Source organism: Rhodnius prolixus, unplaced genomic scaffold (genome assembly GCF_049639745.1).
Source record: "Rhodnius prolixus isolate KJV_2025 unplaced genomic scaffold, Rpr scaffold_2, whole genome shotgun sequence".
Lineage (NCBI taxonomy): Eukaryota > Metazoa > Arthropoda > Insecta > Hemiptera > Reduviidae > Rhodnius > Rhodnius prolixus.
Genome location: NW_027411592.1, coordinates 57,959,353 through 57,981,055, shown reverse-complemented (window position 1 = coordinate 57,981,055; position 21,703 = coordinate 57,959,353). Strand labels below are relative to the sequence as shown.

General features: G+C 35.7%; 1 protein-coding gene across 6 annotated transcripts in view; it reads right to left on the bottom strand.

The window, feature by feature from the left end:
- The window catches only part of LOC141450059 (band 7 protein AGAP004871), a 261,143-nt gene extending 241,231 nt beyond the window's left edge, over positions 1-19,912 (bottom strand). The window contains exons 1-4 of one of the 6 annotated variants that reach the window (XM_074120087.1): positions 18,707-19,126; positions 17,699-18,631; positions 6,172-6,389; positions 5,030-5,168 (exon numbers count right to left, since the gene is read on the bottom strand). In XM_074120087.1, the coding sequence (XP_073976188.1) occupies positions 5,030-5,162 (133 nt within the window). In that variant the 5' untranslated portion in view covers positions 5,163-5,168; positions 6,172-6,389; positions 17,699-18,631; positions 18,707-19,126. Of the gene's footprint in view, positions 1-49; positions 493-5,029; positions 5,169-6,171; positions 6,390-17,698; positions 18,632-18,706; positions 19,131-19,839 lie in introns of those variants that run through there. The other 5 variants (XM_074120091.1, XM_074120086.1, XM_074120089.1 and 2 more) reach the window with 5 other exon arrangements.
- Positions 19,913-21,703: the final 1,791 nt, after the last annotated feature.

Here is a 21,703-nt window from a genome sequence, read left to right as displayed (position 1 = left end):
GCTATGACTCAAGCTAAAGTGAAGAAATATTAAATCTTGAAAATATTACTATGAAATGATGTATTAGCTGTTGGCGGTAGAATATTGATATCCGGAATACTTCTAGCTGGTGGCATAGGTCGCTGATGAAATAAGAGAAACCCGAAGAACATATAAACGGAAATAATGCGTCACCATGAAAATCAAGAGTTTACGATTTCCCCCTTCCGGGAATCAAAAGGTGACTGAAGGCTGACAGGTAATGGCGCCGAATATGGCGGTATCAGGGTGAACAAAAAGAATTGGAGGCGGTGGGGACGGAAACGCGAAAAAAAAAAATACAGCAATATTTCAGTCACCCTCCCCCGAACAATTATAATCAGTGGATAGGGTAGCGTGACCTGTAGCCCAGTCACACACATACTCGTTAAAATAATCACTGCCCCCAGCGTCTTGTGGTGGAAGGTGGTGGGCTGAGCAAGTTGGAACATAAGAGGGCGGTAACCTAACTTTTATTAGAGTAAAAACAAAAGGCGATAAAAAAAAAAAAAACGGTAGCTGAAATCGTGAGAGGCACTCAGAACTGGAGAAGGGTTTGCTGGCAACCGGATATCGCGTTTTTTAAGGTGAAATTTTGCATGAATTTAAAAAATTTAATGCGCAATTACTCCGAGAGTGCATTTATGCAAGTTTTTTTTTTATTCCTTTCATGTAATACATTTTTTTAAAAACGCTTTTAAATGCGCATTTTACAGAAAATTCTTAGCTATAAAATAAGTTTTCCTCAGAGTTAAAAACAAACACTGATGGAGCGACATTATCGTGGTACTTTAACCTTAATTTTATTCATCAAGGTCACGCTTCACGCAAAGTCCTCTTTTTTTTCATCACACAAATTACCCTCTTTAAACCGTGACGTCATATTTCCTTATGTATTCGATTGTTTTTAATCGAAGTAATCTAAGATCATGCCCACCTTATTTTTTTAATGTTGGTTTCAGTGAAAGTAAAAAAAATGTCTATTTTTTCAAGCGGGCTTTACAGCCCACCTAAAAACATTTAGGTGTCGTAGTCGGAAGCGACTAACAAAAGCCAATTCGCTTTCAATTTCTCTCATTGAAAGCATTAAATTTAGTGAAAATTATATATGTGAAGGCTTTTAGGTACAAGGACTTGATTTTGTTGACTGGGGAAATGCAGGCAAGGTAAGAGTGCTGAGAGTCCATCCAATGGTACACCAGCATTTCCAGGAGCAAAACATTAGAATCTTAAGCTTCATTATCAAGAGCAGAGGGGCTCTCCAACCTTTTCACCCAGGAGGCCAGTTCACTGTCCCGCAGACCGTTGGAGGGCCGGACTATAAAACAAACTATTAGACTATAGAACAAAACGGGAACAACTAGAATATTTCAAATAAAGAACAAGTAAATTTAAATCAACAAAATGCCCCAGTATTTCTGTGGGAATTATGAACCACCTGCTTTTGGCTAATGAGATGGTCCAATGTCCGGTTTATTTAAAGTGCTTTGCCTTTCTTCCTACTTCTGCTGTTATTTTACACTGTTTTCATCCCGCGTCATCGGAAGTAGTACTGTACATGAGCGACGCAGCGCTTTACGGCACTGTCGCACATATAGTGCTCCTCTCACTGGCCACCTAGTAAAAGAGATGCCCCTTCCGGAAGGGGGCCGCATGTGGCCCGAGGGCCGTAGTTTGGGGACCCCTGCACAAGACTATCCTTTTTTTTAAAGGACAGTCTCCAAAAATCTGAATGCCTGAAATAAGAGCAGTCGAGATGGAATTTTGTTTGCATTACGTAGCTTAGGAAACGCTTAGGACGGGACAAGGATATAATTTCAAGGAGTAGGGATAGATAATTAACAGTTTGCTAGTCGCCTCCGTCCACGACACCTAATTGGTAGCTGGACGTTAAGCCCCGCCTGAAAAAAATAGGCGATTACTTTACTTACTTTAATTAACAGCTAAAGGTGAAAATTAGAGAAGGATACGTTTAATTGTTTTGCGTCTGTTGGGAATAAGAAGAATCGTTGGTGGGGCTATTTCGTGGCAGACTGGAGTAGAATTTCAGCAGATGGTGGATGGATGGATAAGGAAGTGTACTGGGATTGTGGAAGTAACCTCATGAAGAAAGTCGATTCTAGTACATCAACAAGAGTCTGTCCAAGTCTGTGTAATTTGTTCTGTATGGTCTGGATGTATTTTGATGTGTAACTACTTCAGGTCAAACTCCTGGCAGAGCGGGCATAGAATAAGATCGGCCTGATGACCACTTTGTAGCTGAGGAGTTTGTTGTAAAGGAGTCATCTTCGAGTCTCGTGTGAGTAACGGAAAAAATCTTGTGGTCAGTTTTTAATCAGAATTGATCTTATCCTGGACGTGAGTAGAGTAGGTCAGTTTGTAGTACCAAAGTTAAGTCGAGGTTAAACCGAGGTTAAGCGAGGTTAAGCCAAAGTTAAGCCGAGGCATCATAAACTGCAGAATGAAAAAATTCTGAATAATTAATAAAAAAAAAAAAAACTTTTCCATTGACACCTTTCTCATATCAATTATAATAATTGTATTTATCATTTTCATTTTAAATTTTCTTTGGAAGATAATAGTAAAATTATCCAAAAAAAGATTATAATAATTATGAACGAAAGAAGACAAGAAACAAAGTTCAAAACAAAACAATACAAAATTTCTAAATAAAGGAAAGCTATAAAAAACAAATTAAAGATGAAAAGAGTCGGGGAAAATTATCAAGTAACCACAACACTATGACCCAGACAAAGGAAAAATAAAAGCTTAAAACCTGTAAATAATGTAGAAAGGTGAAAAGATCAAAAGTATCATGTCAAATCAATCATTCAATTGATTTGATCAATATTATGGTTATTCTAATTAATATGGCTGCGGTCATGACAGCTGAATATGGATTAATCTGTTTAGCTTCTTTATTTCATATTTAATAAAGAAAGTTTGGCGGCCGTGTCAAAATATTCTTTATCGAGTTTTTCCAAAACGGATGTCCCGTTTTTTAAGGTCTTCCTAATGACGGAGAAAAGAGGTAATCAGTAAATGGTCTGTTTTAAAAATATATATCTCTATGTGAGTGGGAGAGATGTTTGTGTACACTGGAACTGGAGAACAAATACAGGATACACAAACTTTCGTTTGGGGATTCCCATGTGACGTGACAGGATTTAACGATGACTATTGCTCAACCGGAAAAAAAATAAAATTATAATTTGACTTTTCAGTTCCTTTTATTAATATTAATACAATGAGTAGAGTTTAAAGGTAATCGCTACCTACTTTTCTCGGTATTTTCGAGAAAAGCTCAAAAACAAAAAAAAAAAGTGAAAAAACCGTTTAGTAAACGGAAGTATTTCCGGTAAAAAAAAAAGATTTAGATCGGAAAGTTACTGCCTACTTTTTTGATAAGACCCAAACAACGCAATATTATCAGGCGCCCACGATAGCCGAGGCGGTTAAGAGACTAGACCCGCAATGCTAAGATGTATTGTTGGTTTAGTAGGTTCGATTCCCAGTGTCTAGGCCTTGGATTTTATTTAATGTTTAATATGAGAAATTGATTATGTCCGTAACAGGACATTTTCTGAGTCACAACTTCTCATGCAGGCCAGATCTGAATCGTTGTACCTTAACTACAGGCCATTTAGTACAGAATCTGGGCAAGAGTGTACCCTGTGCAATTTGTCTGAGATTGAAGACATTTTCCACTTTATTGGGATATGCCCCATCCTGGCTCCTTACAGATTGCAATATCTGGGAGGGAAAAAGTTAACACAGGAAGACGTCATTCTTTTTCTTAATGGGAAAAATTGGGACTACTTAGCTAAATATTTAAAGGCAGCTTTACTATGTAGAAGACTGATTATGGAGGAATTCCAATGAATTGTTTATTTTTTTTTTGGTTATGTTTATAAATTACTTTACTGTACATAGTACCGAGGATGAATTATTTTGTTGTATTTCGTTGTAGCAACTCGGCAGACGGATTTTTATCCATGCTGAAAAGTGTTATTTCTTTTAATTTTTTTCACTTTTATTTAAATCTTTGTATCATTTGAAGTAAATAAAACACTACTTTTTTTTTTTTTTTTTTTTTTTTTTTTTTTTTTTTTTTTTTTTTTTTGGCGCATCAACAGCTGAGGTTATTAGCGCCCGGAGCTTTTTCCAGTGCACTGCCGGCCTCCGGACAGTGTTCTCTCGTTACAGACAACACTGTCCATCACCGGACAGTGAGCTGTAAGAAGCTCCTAGGAAGAGAAAATCTAAGGGTCAGCTGCTGGATTCGAACCCGGGACCTCCGCGTGGGAAAACACTACTATTATTATTATTATTATTATTATATGAGAAATTTACAGTAAAGTATGTTTGCTAGTCGCCTCCGTCCATGACACCTAATTGGTAGCTGGACGTTAAGCCTGCCCCCCCCCAAAATAGGTGTTTCTCTTTACTTTACTTAATATCATCAAATTTTCATTTTTGAGATATTTTAAAAACGCGCTGAGAAAAATATTTGATAACGATTTTCTCTATGAAAATATCGTTGATTATAATCATCTTATCGCGCATGTTGTTATTTATGTTACTGATTTTATCCATCATCAGCGTTATAAAATTAGATTAAGGGTACTTTCAAAAGAAGGGTTGAGTTGATTATCTCTCAAGTGCTATCTGTTGGGTAATTTAAGTACGGTTGCTACAATCAAATTTCAGCTATCGAAATTACTCCGCTACTCAATGGATTTTTCACGTTTTTGAAAGTTTCATGAAAATAGTTAATAGGATTTTCCGAAAACTTGGTCTCTACATTGCACACTTGAACATTCATTTACTTTTACTTTCATCGAAGTAGTAATAAATTGCATTCAGCTTAACTCTCATTGTTAAAACAACTTTTCTTTAACTTCTTAACCTACCTACAAGAACTTCTTCCGCAACCATGTTACCATCTTAAGATTAATAGTTTTTTTTTAGCGTCCATCAACAGTATAAATAAAGAAAGTGGTAAACTTACCTCCAATTACAATTTTCCGATCATTGGTGTTACCATTTTGTGCACCGTACTGTGTCCTCTGCAGTTCTACACCGGCCGCTGGAGCCACTGCAGCTTGTCCTGCTGGTTGTCCTTGCGGGATAATTCTCTGCATTACTTACTGCAAACAAGGAAAAAAGTAAAGTTGAATATGTACAATGCACTTTGCAGTAAAAGGTGTTTTGCTTAAACATTAAATTTTTCCAGAATACAAGCGGGGGGGGGGAAGGACTAGCCCATTTATTCCTTTGAGCATCCCAGTCAGTTTGCTAGATACTTATCTGCGTTTAGGAGAGTACCCTGTACAGACAGAGTTACGTTTATGGCACATTATCAATTAGAAAAATAGTAATAATAATAAATAATAGGGAAGGAAGGGGTGAATGTTGGTCTAGTGGTCAAGAGCGTGGCTTTGTAAGTGGGAGATCCCCAGTTTGAATTCCGTGTATGGCTAATTTTTATTTGTTAGACAAAATTGTTCATAGTAAAGTATGAGCTTCCGCCCCCGACCAGTACACCTAATAATTGGATTGGTAGTTGGACGTTAAGCCCCGCCTGAAAAAATAAGCGATTACTTTACTTTAATAAGGAGGGTATTGGAGAATAGCTAAGTGGTTAGCATTATTCTGGATTTCAACGCAGAGATCCCGAGTTCGAAGCCAGCTGCTGGCCCTTAGATTTTCGCTTCTTCCAGTTCAATGGTGGTCGCCACGATTGCCAAGCGGTTATAGACAAAGTCCTCAAAGCTAAGATGGTATTATGGTACGATTTATTGTTAAGCTAAGATGTTTTGTGGGTTCGAATTTCCGTTTTAGGGCCTTGGATTTTTAATATAATGTTTAATATGAGAAAAATGAAAATCTTTTACAAAAAAAAAAAAAAAACCTCTTTGAAACTTTAATATGAAAGGTAGCAAGTAGTTCAGGTACTAAAAACCCTCAAGATTGCTTTTGAATAATTCAACAGGTTTCCATACAAACACAGTTGACCTTTCTAGGTAATTAGGGTCACCATAGAATATTTTTTATGTAATTATGATTATAATTCAAGGGATGAAGGGAAAAAATTCAAGCAAGAGCACAAACAATTAGGAGATTAACTACCAAAATAGTGTAAATATTTACCATCCACATATTTTTTTGAATAATATCGAACGCCATGGTCGAATCGTATCGATTCTTTCGTTTATTGAATTATTAATATTTCCTTGAAGCCGTGTCATCGTCATCATCATCCATCCATAATATGACAGTGGTTTGGGTGGGGTGTATCTTTTCTTTTCAAGTTTCAAAGTGGACCTTTTGGGGACCTTCTTCAGCCAGCAAGAATTTAGAAGACTTCTCTGCAGAAACCAGTATTCTTGGTTTTTAAGTTCATCATCTAGTTTCCAAGGGTGGGGGACAGCTGCTTTACAGTAATTCATTTTAATCGAAGGTGCTGTGTAAACTTTGCATCAGGGAATCGATTACAGCTGATCGATTCAACCTTTCGATTAATCGATCAAAATTTTGAGTTTTTGAAATTCAGAGTTTAAAAAAAATAATAATTGAATCAGAACTATTGAGAAACTCAGGAGCAAGGGATAGTTTTGTGAATGACAGACTAGTTCCCCCCCCCCCGTGAGATTGCGACTAAATCAAATTTACCACCATGTAAACAGAGATCTACAAAAAAAGATGTTGAATTTGTATGCTATTTACTCTTGTTCGGTTCGAGTGGATCTAGAAATGATACTAGGGCGTTTTATATCTTGTAGATGTTTACATTTGACCACTCTTCAAGATACTTCAACCTTCTTTTGGCCATTATATCCCCAATGGGTGATGCGTCAAGTCCAACAACCCACTGGAGATCTACCCACAAATAGGTAGTTTAAAAACCGATATCTGTCTGAAACTCTATCATCAATTCCGCTGAATAAAAATAAAAGAAATTGTTGCAAGATACTTGTCAAGGCTTTATCTACGATTAATGAGGTGAACAAAAAATGGAGAGGAGATGATGGTAACTTTGGTCCAGAAATACAACAAGTATGCATTGTATTAATCTAGAAAAGGCATAAAATTGTGTAGTGGTAACTAAATATTTTTAGAATCGATAGATATACGAGGGTCGTTTGAAAAGTCCGTGCAAAAATAAAACTACTTAATTTTTTGGGGTAAACCTTTTTTATTTTTCAACATAGTCTCCTTTTAGGCTTATACACTTCGTCCAACGCTGCTCTAGTTTGTTGATCCCTTCCGAATAATAGGATTTGTCCAAGTCTGAAAAATAGCCATTCGTTTTGCAATCACCTCCTCGTATGAATAAAATCTTTTTCCCGCCAGCCATTTCTTCATATTGGAGAACAAATAGTAGTCCGAGGGAGCCAAGTATGGAGAATAGGGGGGATGTGAAACGAGTTGGAACCCTATTTCCATTAATTTTGTGACCACAACTGCTGAGGTGTGAGCTGGTGCGTTGTCGTGATGGAAAAGGACTTTTTTGTGGGCCAATCGTGGGCGTTTTTCTTGCAGTTCGGTTTTCAAACGGTCCAATAACGATGAATAATATGCACCTTTAATAGTTTTACCCTTTTCCAGATAGTCGATGAGGATTATTCCTTGTGAATCCCAAAAGACAGTCGCCATAATCTTTCCGGCCGAAGGAACGGTCTTCGCCTTTTTTGGCGCAGATTCCCCCTTGGTAACCCATTGTTTAGATTGTTCTTTGGTCTCAGGAGTGTAGTGATGTATCCATGTTTCATCCACAGTGACGAAACGACGCTTAAAGTCCTGCGGATTCTTCTGGAACAGCTGCAAACCGTCCTTGCAACACTTCACACGATTTCGTTTTTGGTCAAGCGTGAGCAATCGCGGCACCCATCTTGCGGATAGCTTTGTCATGTCCAAATGTTGATGCAAAATATTATGTACCCGTTCATTCGAGATGCCCACAGCACTAGCAATCTCACGCACCTTCACTCTTCTGTCATCCATCACCATATCATGGATTTTATCAATGATTTCTGGTGTAGTAACCTCAACAGGGCGTCCAGAACGTTCAGCGTCACTTGTGCCCATATGGCCACTCCGAAAATTTTGAAACCACTTATAAACTGTTCTAATCGAAGGTGCAGAGTCACCATAATGTTTATCAAGCTTCTCTTGAGTCTCCTGATGCGTTTTGTCTTTCATAAGGTAGTGTTTAATCAACACACGAAATTCTTTTTCGTCCATTTTTTGAAAATCACTCGACTTCCTCGATTCAAACGAATGCCAAACACAAAGAAATAGACCGATCTGGCTGAAACTTGGTGTGTGTTCTTCCAAGAGATGCTACTAACTAAACATAACCTCGATACGCGCCAGTGGTGCTATCTCTCTGACTTTGCACGGACTTTTCAAACGACCCTCGTATTTCACTTTATCTTGTGGAACACTAACAAATTCAAACTTTATTTGTATAGAGATACAATGTATCTGTTACAAAGGAGTTCAAGTTCATGTTCACTTTATAAACTTTGTAGACTATAAGATCTCAGTTTTTTTTTTAAATTTTTTTATTTTGTAATTTGCAATCTGTATAAACATATACAATAAGTAAATAGGAGGTGAATGAGATGAACTGGTGCGGGAGGAGAGCAGGAGGAGAGAAGCTATCCAGCGGTAGCACTCTTTATAGGAGAGATGAGAATGTGAGGAGGAGAATACGAGGAGGAGAGCGGAGAGATTTAGTTCTTCAGACTGTAAGGAAGTCGAGGCGATTCAGTCATCGAGGAGTATTGTTAGGAATGTCAGAGGAGGCGAGAGACAGTACAAGAGGATTTGAGCAAGTAGAGAGACCAGTATGGAATTTTTTATATTTAGTCTTGGCGTGTTGGTCTATGAAAGGAATGTTGAGGTCGTGGTAAAGGGTGAGGTTAGTCACCGTAGAAAGGAGCGTCAGCTATCTGTCGGAGGAGTTTTGACTGAAATGTCCAGTACTGTCCGTATGTTTGTTGGTTTGGCTCCAGCCAAAAATTGTTCAAATTGAAATTGTTCAAATTGTTTAAATTGGGTCCACCCTACAGCTCTAGTCCGTAAGTCCACATAGGTTTGAGAATATAGCTGTATATTAAACGTTTGAGTTCAATGGGCAATTTGGAGCGTAGTCCAAGTAGTCTGTAAAGCAGTTTCGCACGTTTCGTCATTGCTTGTCTTTTAAGTCTAGTGTGTGGATTCCACGTGAGTCTTTTGTCTATCTGTATAAGGAAGAGGATTGCTGTTGAAGAGGACAGGTGGACAGGTGGCCCGCCGGAGAGTAAACGTGGCATGCTGGCATTTCTGTGGGTTCATTTTAATTCGCCACTTCTTGGCCCAGGATTCTATTTTATGTAAGTGTGTCTGAAACTTGTATGAAGCTGATGAAGGATGTGTACTTGTGGCTAGTATGGCTGTGTCGTCTGCATTTGTACAGAGTAGTGTAGAGGGTTGTATAGGTACATATGTCTGATGTGTATCCTGTGTAGATCTTAGTTTTAATTTTTTTTTTTTTTTAACAATTAAAAATTGCGTACATATTTTTCTCTTCAAAATTATTAATTAATTTACAAAGTTCTTGTTTAGGATTATTATATTTGTTTATATGGAGTGAGATTCTAAAACTTATTTTACTTACTTATTTTAGGACATTTCCGGGACTGGGGGTGAAGTCATACTTTTCTCAAAAGTATAATTTTATTATTTATTATTTACTATAAGATATTGGCTACACTGGTTTAGAACGAAATTTCCCCGTTTAAAAATAAGTACAACAAAATCATATGACCCCGTTCCCCACGGAATTTTTCATTTCTTATTTAATAATACAAATTTTAATAAGATTAAAAATAATATATGTATATTGATCGTGTTATGACTGGCGGAAAACTGTAAATACATTGACCTATCATTAGGATTTAAATAATTTACTATCGACTGTATTAACTTATCGATAAATGCTGTCGTCGTTATTTAACGGTCTGCTACCTGACTTGAAATTAGCTAGCATTATTGCATCATTCTTTTCTCTTTTTTCTCTCTGTATGCTTTCTTCCTATTTGTTTCTTACATCCTCTTCCTTTCTTAAAAGTAAGAATAAATTGAAATTGTTCAAATTTTTACGCATAATGTTATCACCAGAAATAAATTGTTTTTAATTTTCTCTTCTAGTAAGAGAAAGATTTTGTAATCGGTCAAATTTTGACATTTTACCGGCAGTTTTCGTTATAAAATTTCGGGAGTCCGAAAAAGTATATTTTTTCAAATGAATGTGTTTTTTTTACAAGCATCGTATTAGTCATACAAGGATGTGTTATAATATTATAAAAACTTTAAAATAAGGTTTTTCTAAGATTTTCTCGAAAATGGCTCAATTTTCTTTAAACTTAGAGTACTAATTGTAAAGAAGGAAATTTGAAAAAGGATTTTCCAGGATAATTCAATTTAGAGCACTTTAAGGAGAAGAAGGTTAGGGTTTTTTTTTTCCATTTAAGGGCCATTTTCATACCTTTCACTAACTGGCTACGTGTATAATATTAATAAGAATAACAAATATGAAACTGAGTTTCCCTAATTTGTAGAAAATCTGAACACCGGAAGTGGTCAATGGATTGTTCAGTATTTTTCTTGTTTCATTAAGCAAATTTTTGCCCAGTAGATGTGTGGGGCGTACAGTTTACTGTTTTTAAGATTGCCTTCAAAGATGCCTCCTTTGGCTCGCAAGCCAGGTTAGCCAGGAGGTTATCAACTGCTCTCTCTGAGAGGCACCTTTGAAGGCATAGTTCATGCTTCATAAGTTGAGTAAAGTGTATTATTTGATAAATTAAGGAATAAGTTCAGATCCTTTACATGAAAGATATTGATCACTTAAATATGTGGCAGGAGGTTTCCAATTTTTTTTTGGGTAATTAAACGCAACTCTCCCAAAATTACCAAATAATTATTAAACCTTCTTGTTTGTAACAGATGTAAAATTAATTTTTAGCCATTTTGTGTATGCTTGAGAACATCTAAAGCTCTTAACATTTGATTTGTCTTAGAAAAATCACTCGGAAAACGACTTATTTCCCGATATTAAGAAAAATACTAGTTTTACTGCCTTGGCAATATTTTTAGTAGAAAGGGAATGAAAAAATAGATAAAAATGACCTATCGCGTGCTCTTCTTACTCTTAGATAACAAGTTAAAAAAAATTGAAATATGATTAATAAATACCAGATTTTGGAAATGGACTAGCACCTTTAATTTTGAAGATATCGAATTGCGATTTCCGGTTTCTTTCATAACTTTTTATACTCTTCAAAACTGTGTATATGAAAATGGGGGTCAACCGCGAACCCTAATTTTTGGTCGCGCGTCAGCCTCGTATGCGGGCAGGAATCTAAAATCAAGTCACATATTCTGAAACTAGAGGAGACGGGGCGACAAATTTTTCCTCTACCATTTTTTGCTCAGATTAACCGTTTCAAGCATGAAATGCATTTGAGGCCGTCTTAAGATGAACACCCTGTATACATATCCTACGCAATACATACACTCACAGAGTATATTGTTATCGTCTTATTGATACCATCTATTGATGATAGGGTGTATGTGGGTGAGCGGAAATGGTCGGATCGATCAAAAGTCATGTATTTTATATAAAGGAAAGGTTAATGTAAATGGGAAAATATATATACCGGCTGCGATATACGTTATGCGCACTTGTATGTAATACGAAACTTATCATTTCACAAATAATAAAATACATGAAAGTATTTTCTACCAAAAAAATAAAATGATACCAGTTCTCAATAGTCTATTCTTTTACCCGTAATTCTATATTTCGTCGTTGTTAAACCAATATCTGTTATGTGCACTGTTCGGAGATTATCGACATTTTGACTATTATGACTAGTTTTACTAACCCAAGTTTTTCTTATAAAAAGACTGCTATGTGACTCCAAGCATTATACAGTTAACTGAGAATCGTCGTAAAGTGCAATAGCTTGTATACGTTGACGTATAGAAGTTGTGTTGTTGTTGGTGAAATTGTTTCAATCTGCGCTCAACATATACCAACAGTCTAGTAGTACCACTGTTAAGCCAATGTTGCCATATAATATTCATCTACAACTTGAAATATTCAATTGAGTCATAGGCGGTACAGCGCTCCACACACTATAACCTCTTATTTCTCTTGTGTTTTGGAACTACTTGTGGCTTTGGAATCCTTCCCAGCATTTTGTCGGAGCGCCGATTGAGATCAAAATGCTGGAAGGAAAAATTGTCAAAAGCAATCAGGTTAACATAAACAAATTTCCATTGTACAAAAAAAAAAAAAAGATGTGGTCATTGAAACAACTTTGTGGCGAATTCCTGGCTAATACCAGAACGGAATGGAATTAAAGGATATGCGAGATCCAGTGTAGTACTCGAACGATCCAAAGATCCGTGAGGAAACACTTGGACTGAAGTGTTTCATGTTGAAAGATATTAGGCGCTCGTAGTCTTTGGGTACATTTGGGAAAGCTACTAAGTGGAATTGCTATAAAATAAAACAAATAATTAGTAATTTCTCTTTTCTCTGCGGGTATTCTTTTGCTAGCTAAACCAAACCTAGCTGAAACTAGCTAGACCCAACCTTATTCAGCTAAATCTTGCCAAATGTAGAAGAAAAAACAGCTAAACTCCCTAATCCATTCAGATTTTTCTACAGTTTCTTATGAATTCTACCTCTATTATTTGAGCTATAATCAGCGCGTTAGCGCTATAACCAACAATGGATAACACTGAAAATTAGTAGCTGTTCATTATTTTCGGGTGACTGATTCATAGTTTCAATAGGATGAAAAAAGTAAATGCCAGTTTTCAGTCGTGATACATTTATTCTGCCGAGCTTTCTCGACCTAGGGACTAGGTCATCTTCAAGGCTAGTGTACAAAGTAATATTTTACATTACAGGGTTGGCATGTCTTCTGTCTTGTCTGTTCATGAACATACGGATCTTAGTCCATGAATGGGAGTCCATGAACAGACAAGACAGAAGACATGCCAACCCTGTAATGTAAAATATTACTTTGTACACTAGCCCTGAAGATGACCTAGTCCCTAGGTCGAGAAAGCTCGGCAGAATAAATGTATCAATGACTGAAAACTGGCATTTATTTTTTTCATCCTACTGAAAGGTAGGTAAATGCAAACGATTGGAGAGGTTAACCGATGGTAACCCACCAGTAACACTGGAACTATTTGTCACTCTCTTCAGTGGAGAGGAGATCTAGACGTCCGGGTTGTCAGGAAGAGTTCTTGAAGAAAGATTTTTGAGCTACGAGGATTTTTGCATGTGATTGCAGTTTCAGGTGATTTTTTTTTGGGGGGGGGGCGCATCGACTGCTGAGATCATTAGCGCCTCTACTCATTTTGTGCTCCTCTCATCTTTTGGCCACTCGAGCTGGGTCGGCACGCTGTACCTACGGGCTTCCACATTCAACACCTTGCTGAGCAAGGAAGATAGGGTGGAGCCTAGGTAAGTTGGAGTATCTCCACTCGTCCCCTCTTATCTCATCGATCCAGTCGACGAGTGTGGAATACATTCGTGCCTTCCCCTATCTGCATCCATCATCTTAACAGTTAAGGTGATAAAAGTAATGCTAAGATCCATATGTATAAGTCCCGGGTTAGAGATCACAAAAGGAGATTTTCTTTGTTATTTTGGATGGAAGAGACTAAATTCTTTGGAGATTGAACCCCCATTTCATTCTATGGAGCCCATCCCCACACAATCAGTAAGACTACAAAGATACGCTAAATATATCTTTTCGTGTTCAAGGCTGAACAGATTTTGATCTTTGTAGGATGAAAACTTGATCACTTAAAGTTGATTCAATATGCCCCCAACACCAAAAAAATGAGCCACCACAAAAAAAAACAAGTATTTCATTTAATATCCTCTTTTTTTTACTTCCTGGTAGAAAAAGGAAGTAAAATCGTGTAAGTTGATCCATCTTTTTTTGAGCCCATTTCCTATATTCCCGCTCAGTGCTCAAGGATTCCCATCCTTATTAAACCTGAATCCTTCCTGTAAGAAAGTCGGATCTACCGAGTAAAGTGATTCCAAGCTCAAGGTAACTTCCACAGTTTCGGGCATTAAATACTTGGTTGCTGGAGTACTTTGCTCCGGATTTACCGGGCTTGGTCCGAAGCTATTGCTTAATTGTTCCCTTGGATGTGTTGTTTTTTTTATTTCTCCTCGCTACCACAGTACGTCCTGTGGCTCCCTTTTTTGCGAGAAAGAGCACCGAGAGACTAAATATTGCAAAATGACTTTGGCCAATTATAATAAATTGTGTACATAATCTTGATTTTTTTTTCTTTATAAATACACCAAAATCATTTTCACCCACGTGATTAAAAATACTTCTACCAAAAGTCTTATCTTTTTTTAAGTACACATCTTTATTGCTTACTTAAACAAAAAAAAAGAAAGACTGGGCGTGACATCGTCTTTTTAAATTGAAAAACTTTCTTTTTTTTTTATTTTCAAATAAAAACATCCCTCGGGTTCTAATTTTGTCACTAAAATTTTATTTTTTTTCTGGGTATGTCTAATCTTTTTCACAAAAGGGAAGTTCTAATATAATGTATTCAGCGAGACTGACCCTTTAACTAAAATGAATAAAAAACCGCTTCTTTCTAAACCTTTTCCGGTATAATGAAGAATTGGCGCACCCAGGCCCCCCAAAAAAAGGAAGAAAAAGGAAAATTGTAACGCAACTTATATAAATTAATGAATTCCAGTTCTAAGAACAAAATTTCAAGGCCTTAATTCTCTGTAGTGAATCTTGAATTCATTTCTTGTCATTTTAAACGTAATTCTCTATTCTAAAAATTGGATGTAAGTCTAGATTATATTAGATTGCGAAGAGCCAATCAGTCTATTCTGTCGCGATCCTTCTGAGGCATCTACTTCTAGTTTTCTATCTTCCAGTCCGCCAGTCCTTTTGATGTTATCTATTTCTAAGTGCCAAACATCTTGTTTGGAACATTAGGAACATCAAAATGTACAAAAAAAGTATTTTACCAAACTTTAAAATGCCTTTAAAATTGACAGGAAGTATTCATTAAGTGTAATGACGTATCTTCTTCTTTCTTTTAAACCTACAAAGGATATGCGTTGTCCATCCCGTACGATGCCTTAATCTGCAGTCGGCCTATCAAGAAGACTACGATTTTTGCGAACGGCCTTGATGGAATAACAAAGGAAATAAAAATCACGCGAGAGATTGATAAGTCTTTCAACCATTCTTTCAAACTATTTGCACGTCCACGGCGCTTGTTGGCTACACTACTGCGACACGTCATTTTATGCCATAAATGGTTCAGGTTCTTTAAGGCTATCTACTCCTGGAACCCTTGAATTTGAAGTGAACTAAATTTATTTATTTATTTTTAGTTTAAGGCGCATCTGTATCTGAAAGTCATTGGCGCCCAGAGCTTCCGCTACAGGCAACACTGTCCATAACCGGGCTGTGACCTAGAAAGAAGCTCCGTCAGCTGGTTTCAAAACCTGGATCTAACCACTCAACTAATTTACTGGTTTTACGCCCAGCTACCAAATTAGGAGCCGTGGACGGAGGCGTCTAGCAAACAACTATAACCATTAAATAAAATCCAAGGACTAGACCTGGGGAATCGAACCCACTAAACCAACAATACATCTTAGCATTGCGGGTCTAGTCTCTTAACCGCCTAACATACTTTACTATAAATTTCTCATATTAACCATTAAATAAAATCAAAGACTAAGAGACCGGAAATCGAACCCACTATACTAAACCATTTAAATATAATCAGCTTTATTCATCACTGATGGATCTAAACTCAATTTCAAGTATATTAATGTTTATTTTAGAGCTTAACGAGATCAAGTTGCCTAAATTATTTTGTAAACATGCCTTTACTTATCCAACCTTACCCTCACAACGCCGAAAAAAGAGAACATCTAGTTGTGCTCCTAGGTATATTACATTCAGGTATTGCGTAACAATGTTTAACGAAACCGCTGAAACATATTTAAAAAAACGCTCAGTATAAACACTGAAATGGTATTTATTCACTAAGTAGACTTGATCACTGAGTGGATATCTGAATTAACTCTGCTTAGCTTGGACACACTAGACAATTGGCCAACTATTGTATTGAATATTTGCTAATAGAAGGCATAATTGTTCATGTAATTGTTGAAAATTTCACACATGACCTTCCAATTAATTTAATCAATCATAATGTGAGGAAAAGGGAGCTTGATGGTGTAGTGGTTAGAAGCGTGGATTTGTGTAACGAAGATCACCAGTTCGAATCTCGCGTATGGCTACTTTTTATTTGTTAGAAAAAACAAAAAATTGTTAATTGTTAAAAAGTATGTGCTTCCGCCTCCGTCCAAGATATCTGGTTGGTGGGTGAACGAAAAGCCGTGCCAGAAAAAAACAGGCGATTCCAGAAACTTTACATAGCTTACTGTATCTCATGTGCGCACGTGTGAATGAAGATTAAGGAAATAATTGGAAATATAAAAATAGTAATACATAACAACATTTATTTAGTAATTTGGTAAATTCTGATTGCCAGATTTTCTAAGTTTTGTTAGCCCTTACCGTAAGGGCAAGTGGACTAGCCACTTCTTCAGGGATCTTGGCATCTCTGCGGTAATCCCAGCCTAACAACACGAACAACATTGTCACCCTATACAGTCAATAAATACACCTGCCAAAATAGATCTTTTAGCTCACAGTGGATTTCGGCTTTATAACCTATTCCTTTATCACTTTACAAGTTATCCCTTTTAATCCTACAAGGTCCCCGAAGTGTTACTCAAAAGACTTAAGACATTTTGAGCTTCCTAAGACATTTTGAGTTTTTGATCTAGAGTGGATTCACATTACAATACGTACATTTAAAAGAGTATTTTATAAAAATCACTTTTTGAAATTTAAAAGAAGTTCCGAACTTATGTTTCCGGTAAAAATCCCAGTTTTTACAAATTTTGAAAAAATATATTCTGTGTTTTATTAAACAAATTATTTAACAAATTGTTAATTAATTAAATTAATTATATAAAAAAAAAGCTGCCGACTTAAAAGACGAAAACAGCTTAAGGACAAGGTTTGTGGAAATATTTTTAAATTTGGAAGGAAATTTTCATTTATTTATTTTTCTTTTTCAAAATTATTTTATTTATTTCAGTAATTTGTTAATTTAGGTGTGAATTATGGGTATTGAAATCGGATTCCCTGAATCGGCCTTAGATTTTTTATGTAACAGTTAATACGAGAATTTATTAGTTCAGAATGTTTGCTAGTCGCCTCCATCCACTACACCTAATTTGTGATAGTTGAACATAAAGCGTGTCTGAAAAAATAGGCAATTACTTTACTTTTTGGTATTTAATTTTTCATCGGAACAGGTGTTGATTAGAAGCTATGGACATCTGAGTTTCTTATTGGTAAAGCGATTTTTATTTTTTTTTTCTTAGTTTGCATTATTATTTTTTGCGTTGCAATAAATTATTTTATTGCTAATAAAAATAATAAGAATAAATGTTAAATTTAGTAAATATAACTTTTGTGAATAATATGAAAAAAAATAAAATAAGTAATTTAAATAAGTTTACCTGATATTGGCGCTGATATAAGCCTTAAGTATAGGAAGTGGGGGGCAGATGATGTCAGGTTGGCGGACACAAGACAGACTGGGCCACAGCAGACTGTATATATCGGTGGAACGAGCGGGAGAAAGAGTGGCGGCAAGCCGACCTCTTCTGACCGTTCTTCAATAATGTACTCGTCACATTATAGACCAGCAACAAACCGTCTTGAATTTAACTACGCTCCAGTGTGAACAGCTGCGATAATGTCTCGCAAGGGGGCTATATAGTACCTTCTAATTTATTACTAGAAACAGACCAAAAAAAAAAGGTCTATCGTAAACAGTCGCATGACAGTCTCATCTTTTTAAAGTTGAGAATTTTCTACTAGACGTTAATTGAACTTCAATTTAGGGTCACTGAACGCTGAAAAAGGTTCATCGAGAACTGCCCTCCGCACATATACAAAATAAATAGAATCAATGCTCGCCAAACAGAACGGATATTGAGTCCGGTAATAAGAGTTGATCGTCAAAAACTGGTCCCCCCTCCCAAAAAAAAAGCCTAATGTTGAATCATACGATCATATATCATTGCAGCAAGTTCCGTCCTTTCCTGCTAACTGTTTTACCTATACTCGATACTCTATTAAGAGAAGGTATTGTTTTCAAGGTCCTCCGATTTTGAGTAAATGTTTTTTTTTTTTTTTTACGCATTGGGCTCGGTACGGGCCAAAAATTGAGGCGCCAATAGTGGTGGCAGTGGTGACAAAGGTTTCGGATAGAATTGGTCTAACAGATGTATCAGTTTGCTGAATAAAGTTTTCAGTTTTTTTAGCTTTATTTTTTGTATTCAAAAACAGCTGCTTAGACTTCCTAAAGGCTTGTTTCTAAAGACTTGTTCGCCACAATTTACTCATTTTTCCAGCCAAGGTAACAAACTATTGTACTGTCTTGCGAACTATATAATATCAATAAAAATGAAATTTAGGACTCAATTTTTCTGGTGACTACTTGAAATAGAACGATAACGTACCTTCTCCTTATTACGGTAAAGTAATAGAATCAAGTTAGTGCTTTTTTCTTTAAATTTTTTTAAATTCATCCTTTTTTAGTTCACGGACATCCTCAAGTACTTGCGATAAATACTTTTTTTTTGATAAAAATTCAAATTCGAAAATATTGCAATGTTTGTAAATTAAAATAAATTAAAGGAAAAAGGAAATAAAATTGTCATTCTCAAAAAAAAAAAACCGGCTCCTAAAAATTTTATTGAAACATCACTATAGAAACATTTTACAGCTCATAAAAATGTTCAACTTCTATTTAAAATATTTTTGTGGAAAATTTAATTAGGAATAGATTGACTCTGAAGTGCCATTTTAGTGTAATTTACCGTCCTACGTCTTGTGTACTGATAAGGAGAGTTATATTTGTATTAGAATTCCCGAGTTTGAAGAAAAATTGCTCAATCCGAAGTAGATCCTTTACTCCAAGGATTCTTTTTGGGATTACCTTGACAATGGGCTCCTAGAATTTTCCGCCAACTTTGTATATCCACTACATACAAACACATAGACTTAATAAGATGTACTGTACGGTTAATACCCAGTAACGTTTCAGTGTAATATTTTTACCAACTTTATAACGTTAGTGAAGAATTAAAGATAAATATTGTTGGCTGGAGAAATTTGGTGGGTTAGAATCTTTGAGAGTAAATCAAAGTCGTGTGAGTTTACATAAAAATACACAATATTTTTTAAATGTCTGTGAAATGGAAAATTCGATCAATCTTGTTTTAATATTTCAGTTTGATATTTCTGTGATGATAATACAAAATATCATATTTTCGACTCATCATCATACTAGGTGACTCCTTGATCTTTGGGGTAATCCCCAGAGCAAATCTCAAAGAAAGGGTCCAAGTCCCTGTAATAGTGGTACTTATGATCGTGGAATTTTGATCACTAAGTTCAGTCGTGTACTCTTTGGTAGGACCATTTTTTTCAGATGCTGAACAGACCATTTTCTAAAAACATTTTTACTGGTTCAAGGTATCTCAAATGAAAAGTTGGCATGAACTCCATACTTGCCTTATCTTGTAAGAGAATAAAAATAAAATAAATAAATAATCATGAGATTTAGAGATAATTATTAAGCACTACTTACTTGACCTTCATTTTAAGAAAGACAATTTAATTTGAAAAAAAAAAATAAATAAAAAGTTGTTTCACCAACAAATAAAGTTTTGTGACTGAAACGAAAATAAAAACAAAATTAAATTGATGTAAACGACCAGTTGGGGGCGGTATCGTGATGGCCTAAATCCAGGCAAGTATATTTGCCATTCTTATCAGCACTCACACCCCCAAACTGCTGCCCTCCCCCGCTATTCGGGCTGCAGGAAAAATTAGCATAGATTTTTATCAAGTTTACACATGCCCAAATATGGCGTGTGCTTTCGATACGGCAAGCGCACAATGGATACAGAATAATACGACGGAAAAAAAAGCAGATAAAAGAGGATTAATTGTTTTTTTTCAATCAATATTCTGTGATTGATCTATGGAAGCGATCTTCCTTTCCTTTTTTTTTTAAACTGGTTTATAATTTATTTCAAGTTTCAACAGGCAAAGTTTTTTTGAGATCTCAAGAAACTACTTAGCATGGCAATGCTAGTCGTCTTAGTGCCGAAATGGTACAAATTTGTTTGTAAAATATGTCTATAGAGTGAACCCAATTATGAAATATCATCAAAAATAACTTATTAAAAAAATACATATTTCCATTTTAAAATCGATAACAATATTATCCCATGCAATGATTAAATATTTATTGATTGTTTTCTTTAGTTCAGGGCTGTTATTGATTTTTATAAAAAATTATGATATTCTTAGTATATTTAGTTTGTTAGATATATATTTTTGGCTTGGAATATTTTATAAGATCAAAAAACATAACTTATTTAGTAAATTTGATTTAGGTTATATAATTAGTTGTGATTGCGGGATACTTTTATCGAACGGGATGAAATCTATTGAAAGCTTTTATTGTTAAAATTATCAAAAAAAAAAATGAAAAAGCCCAATATTTTGAAATTTCCTTCTTAAAACAAAATGCCCGAACATCATTACTAGTGAAAGAAATGTTCTTTTTTTTTAATGATTATTAATTGGAATTTCATAAAGTTTTGGAATATTTGTATTCCTATGTTAAAGTAACGATTTATACAATGGCACGTTCCAATAACAACATGTTTCATTTAACTTATTGATATAAACTGCTCCACAAAAAAAGTGGCGCACTTTGAAAAAAGCGTTTATTTTTTGTTTTATCACATTTTGGGTAAAGATTATTAGTTTTAATTATTTTCATAAACTGTCAGGGAACAATTAATCGAATCAAGGTCCTAAGTTTCACGTAAATAGAGAAGCAATTCCTCGTTTAATCCCCTTCAGTCTTTTTGTGTAAACAACAACATGAACTTTACCTCAACAGTAAATAAATTTATTGACCTCTACAGTTGCGTTTCGACTTTTTTCAAGCTGAAAGCATTGCAAACTCTCAATTACAGCAGAGCAAGTGGCCCGTATTATTGCATTAGTTGTGGATGGACAGAGTCAGCGGTACGCAGCTCGAACGTTAGGGTTGCCTGAGACCACCGTCCGTAGAGCCATCCATTGTTACCAGGAGACAAGCCTCTGCACTCGCAGACAAGGTTTTTTCGTAAAAAACATGATTCCCCTTGTCATTACACGAAATATTATTCTGAATCTGAAAAATTAAGTTAGATTAGGCAGGGGTTGGCCAGTTACCTTGCGGCGATTTTGGGTATTTTTATTCCTTAAAAGTCACTTTTTTTTTTCTTTTTTTTTGTAAAAATCTGTTGTTTCTGAATTGTGACATCAAAGTGGAAAGGAACAAGTTTTTCTTCAAAACAGAGAATTCAATGCCATAACGCAGTGATTCACAAAGTGTGCGCCGCGGCTCCCCGGAGCGCCGCGGTGCATTCATAAAGGCGCCGCGAAATATT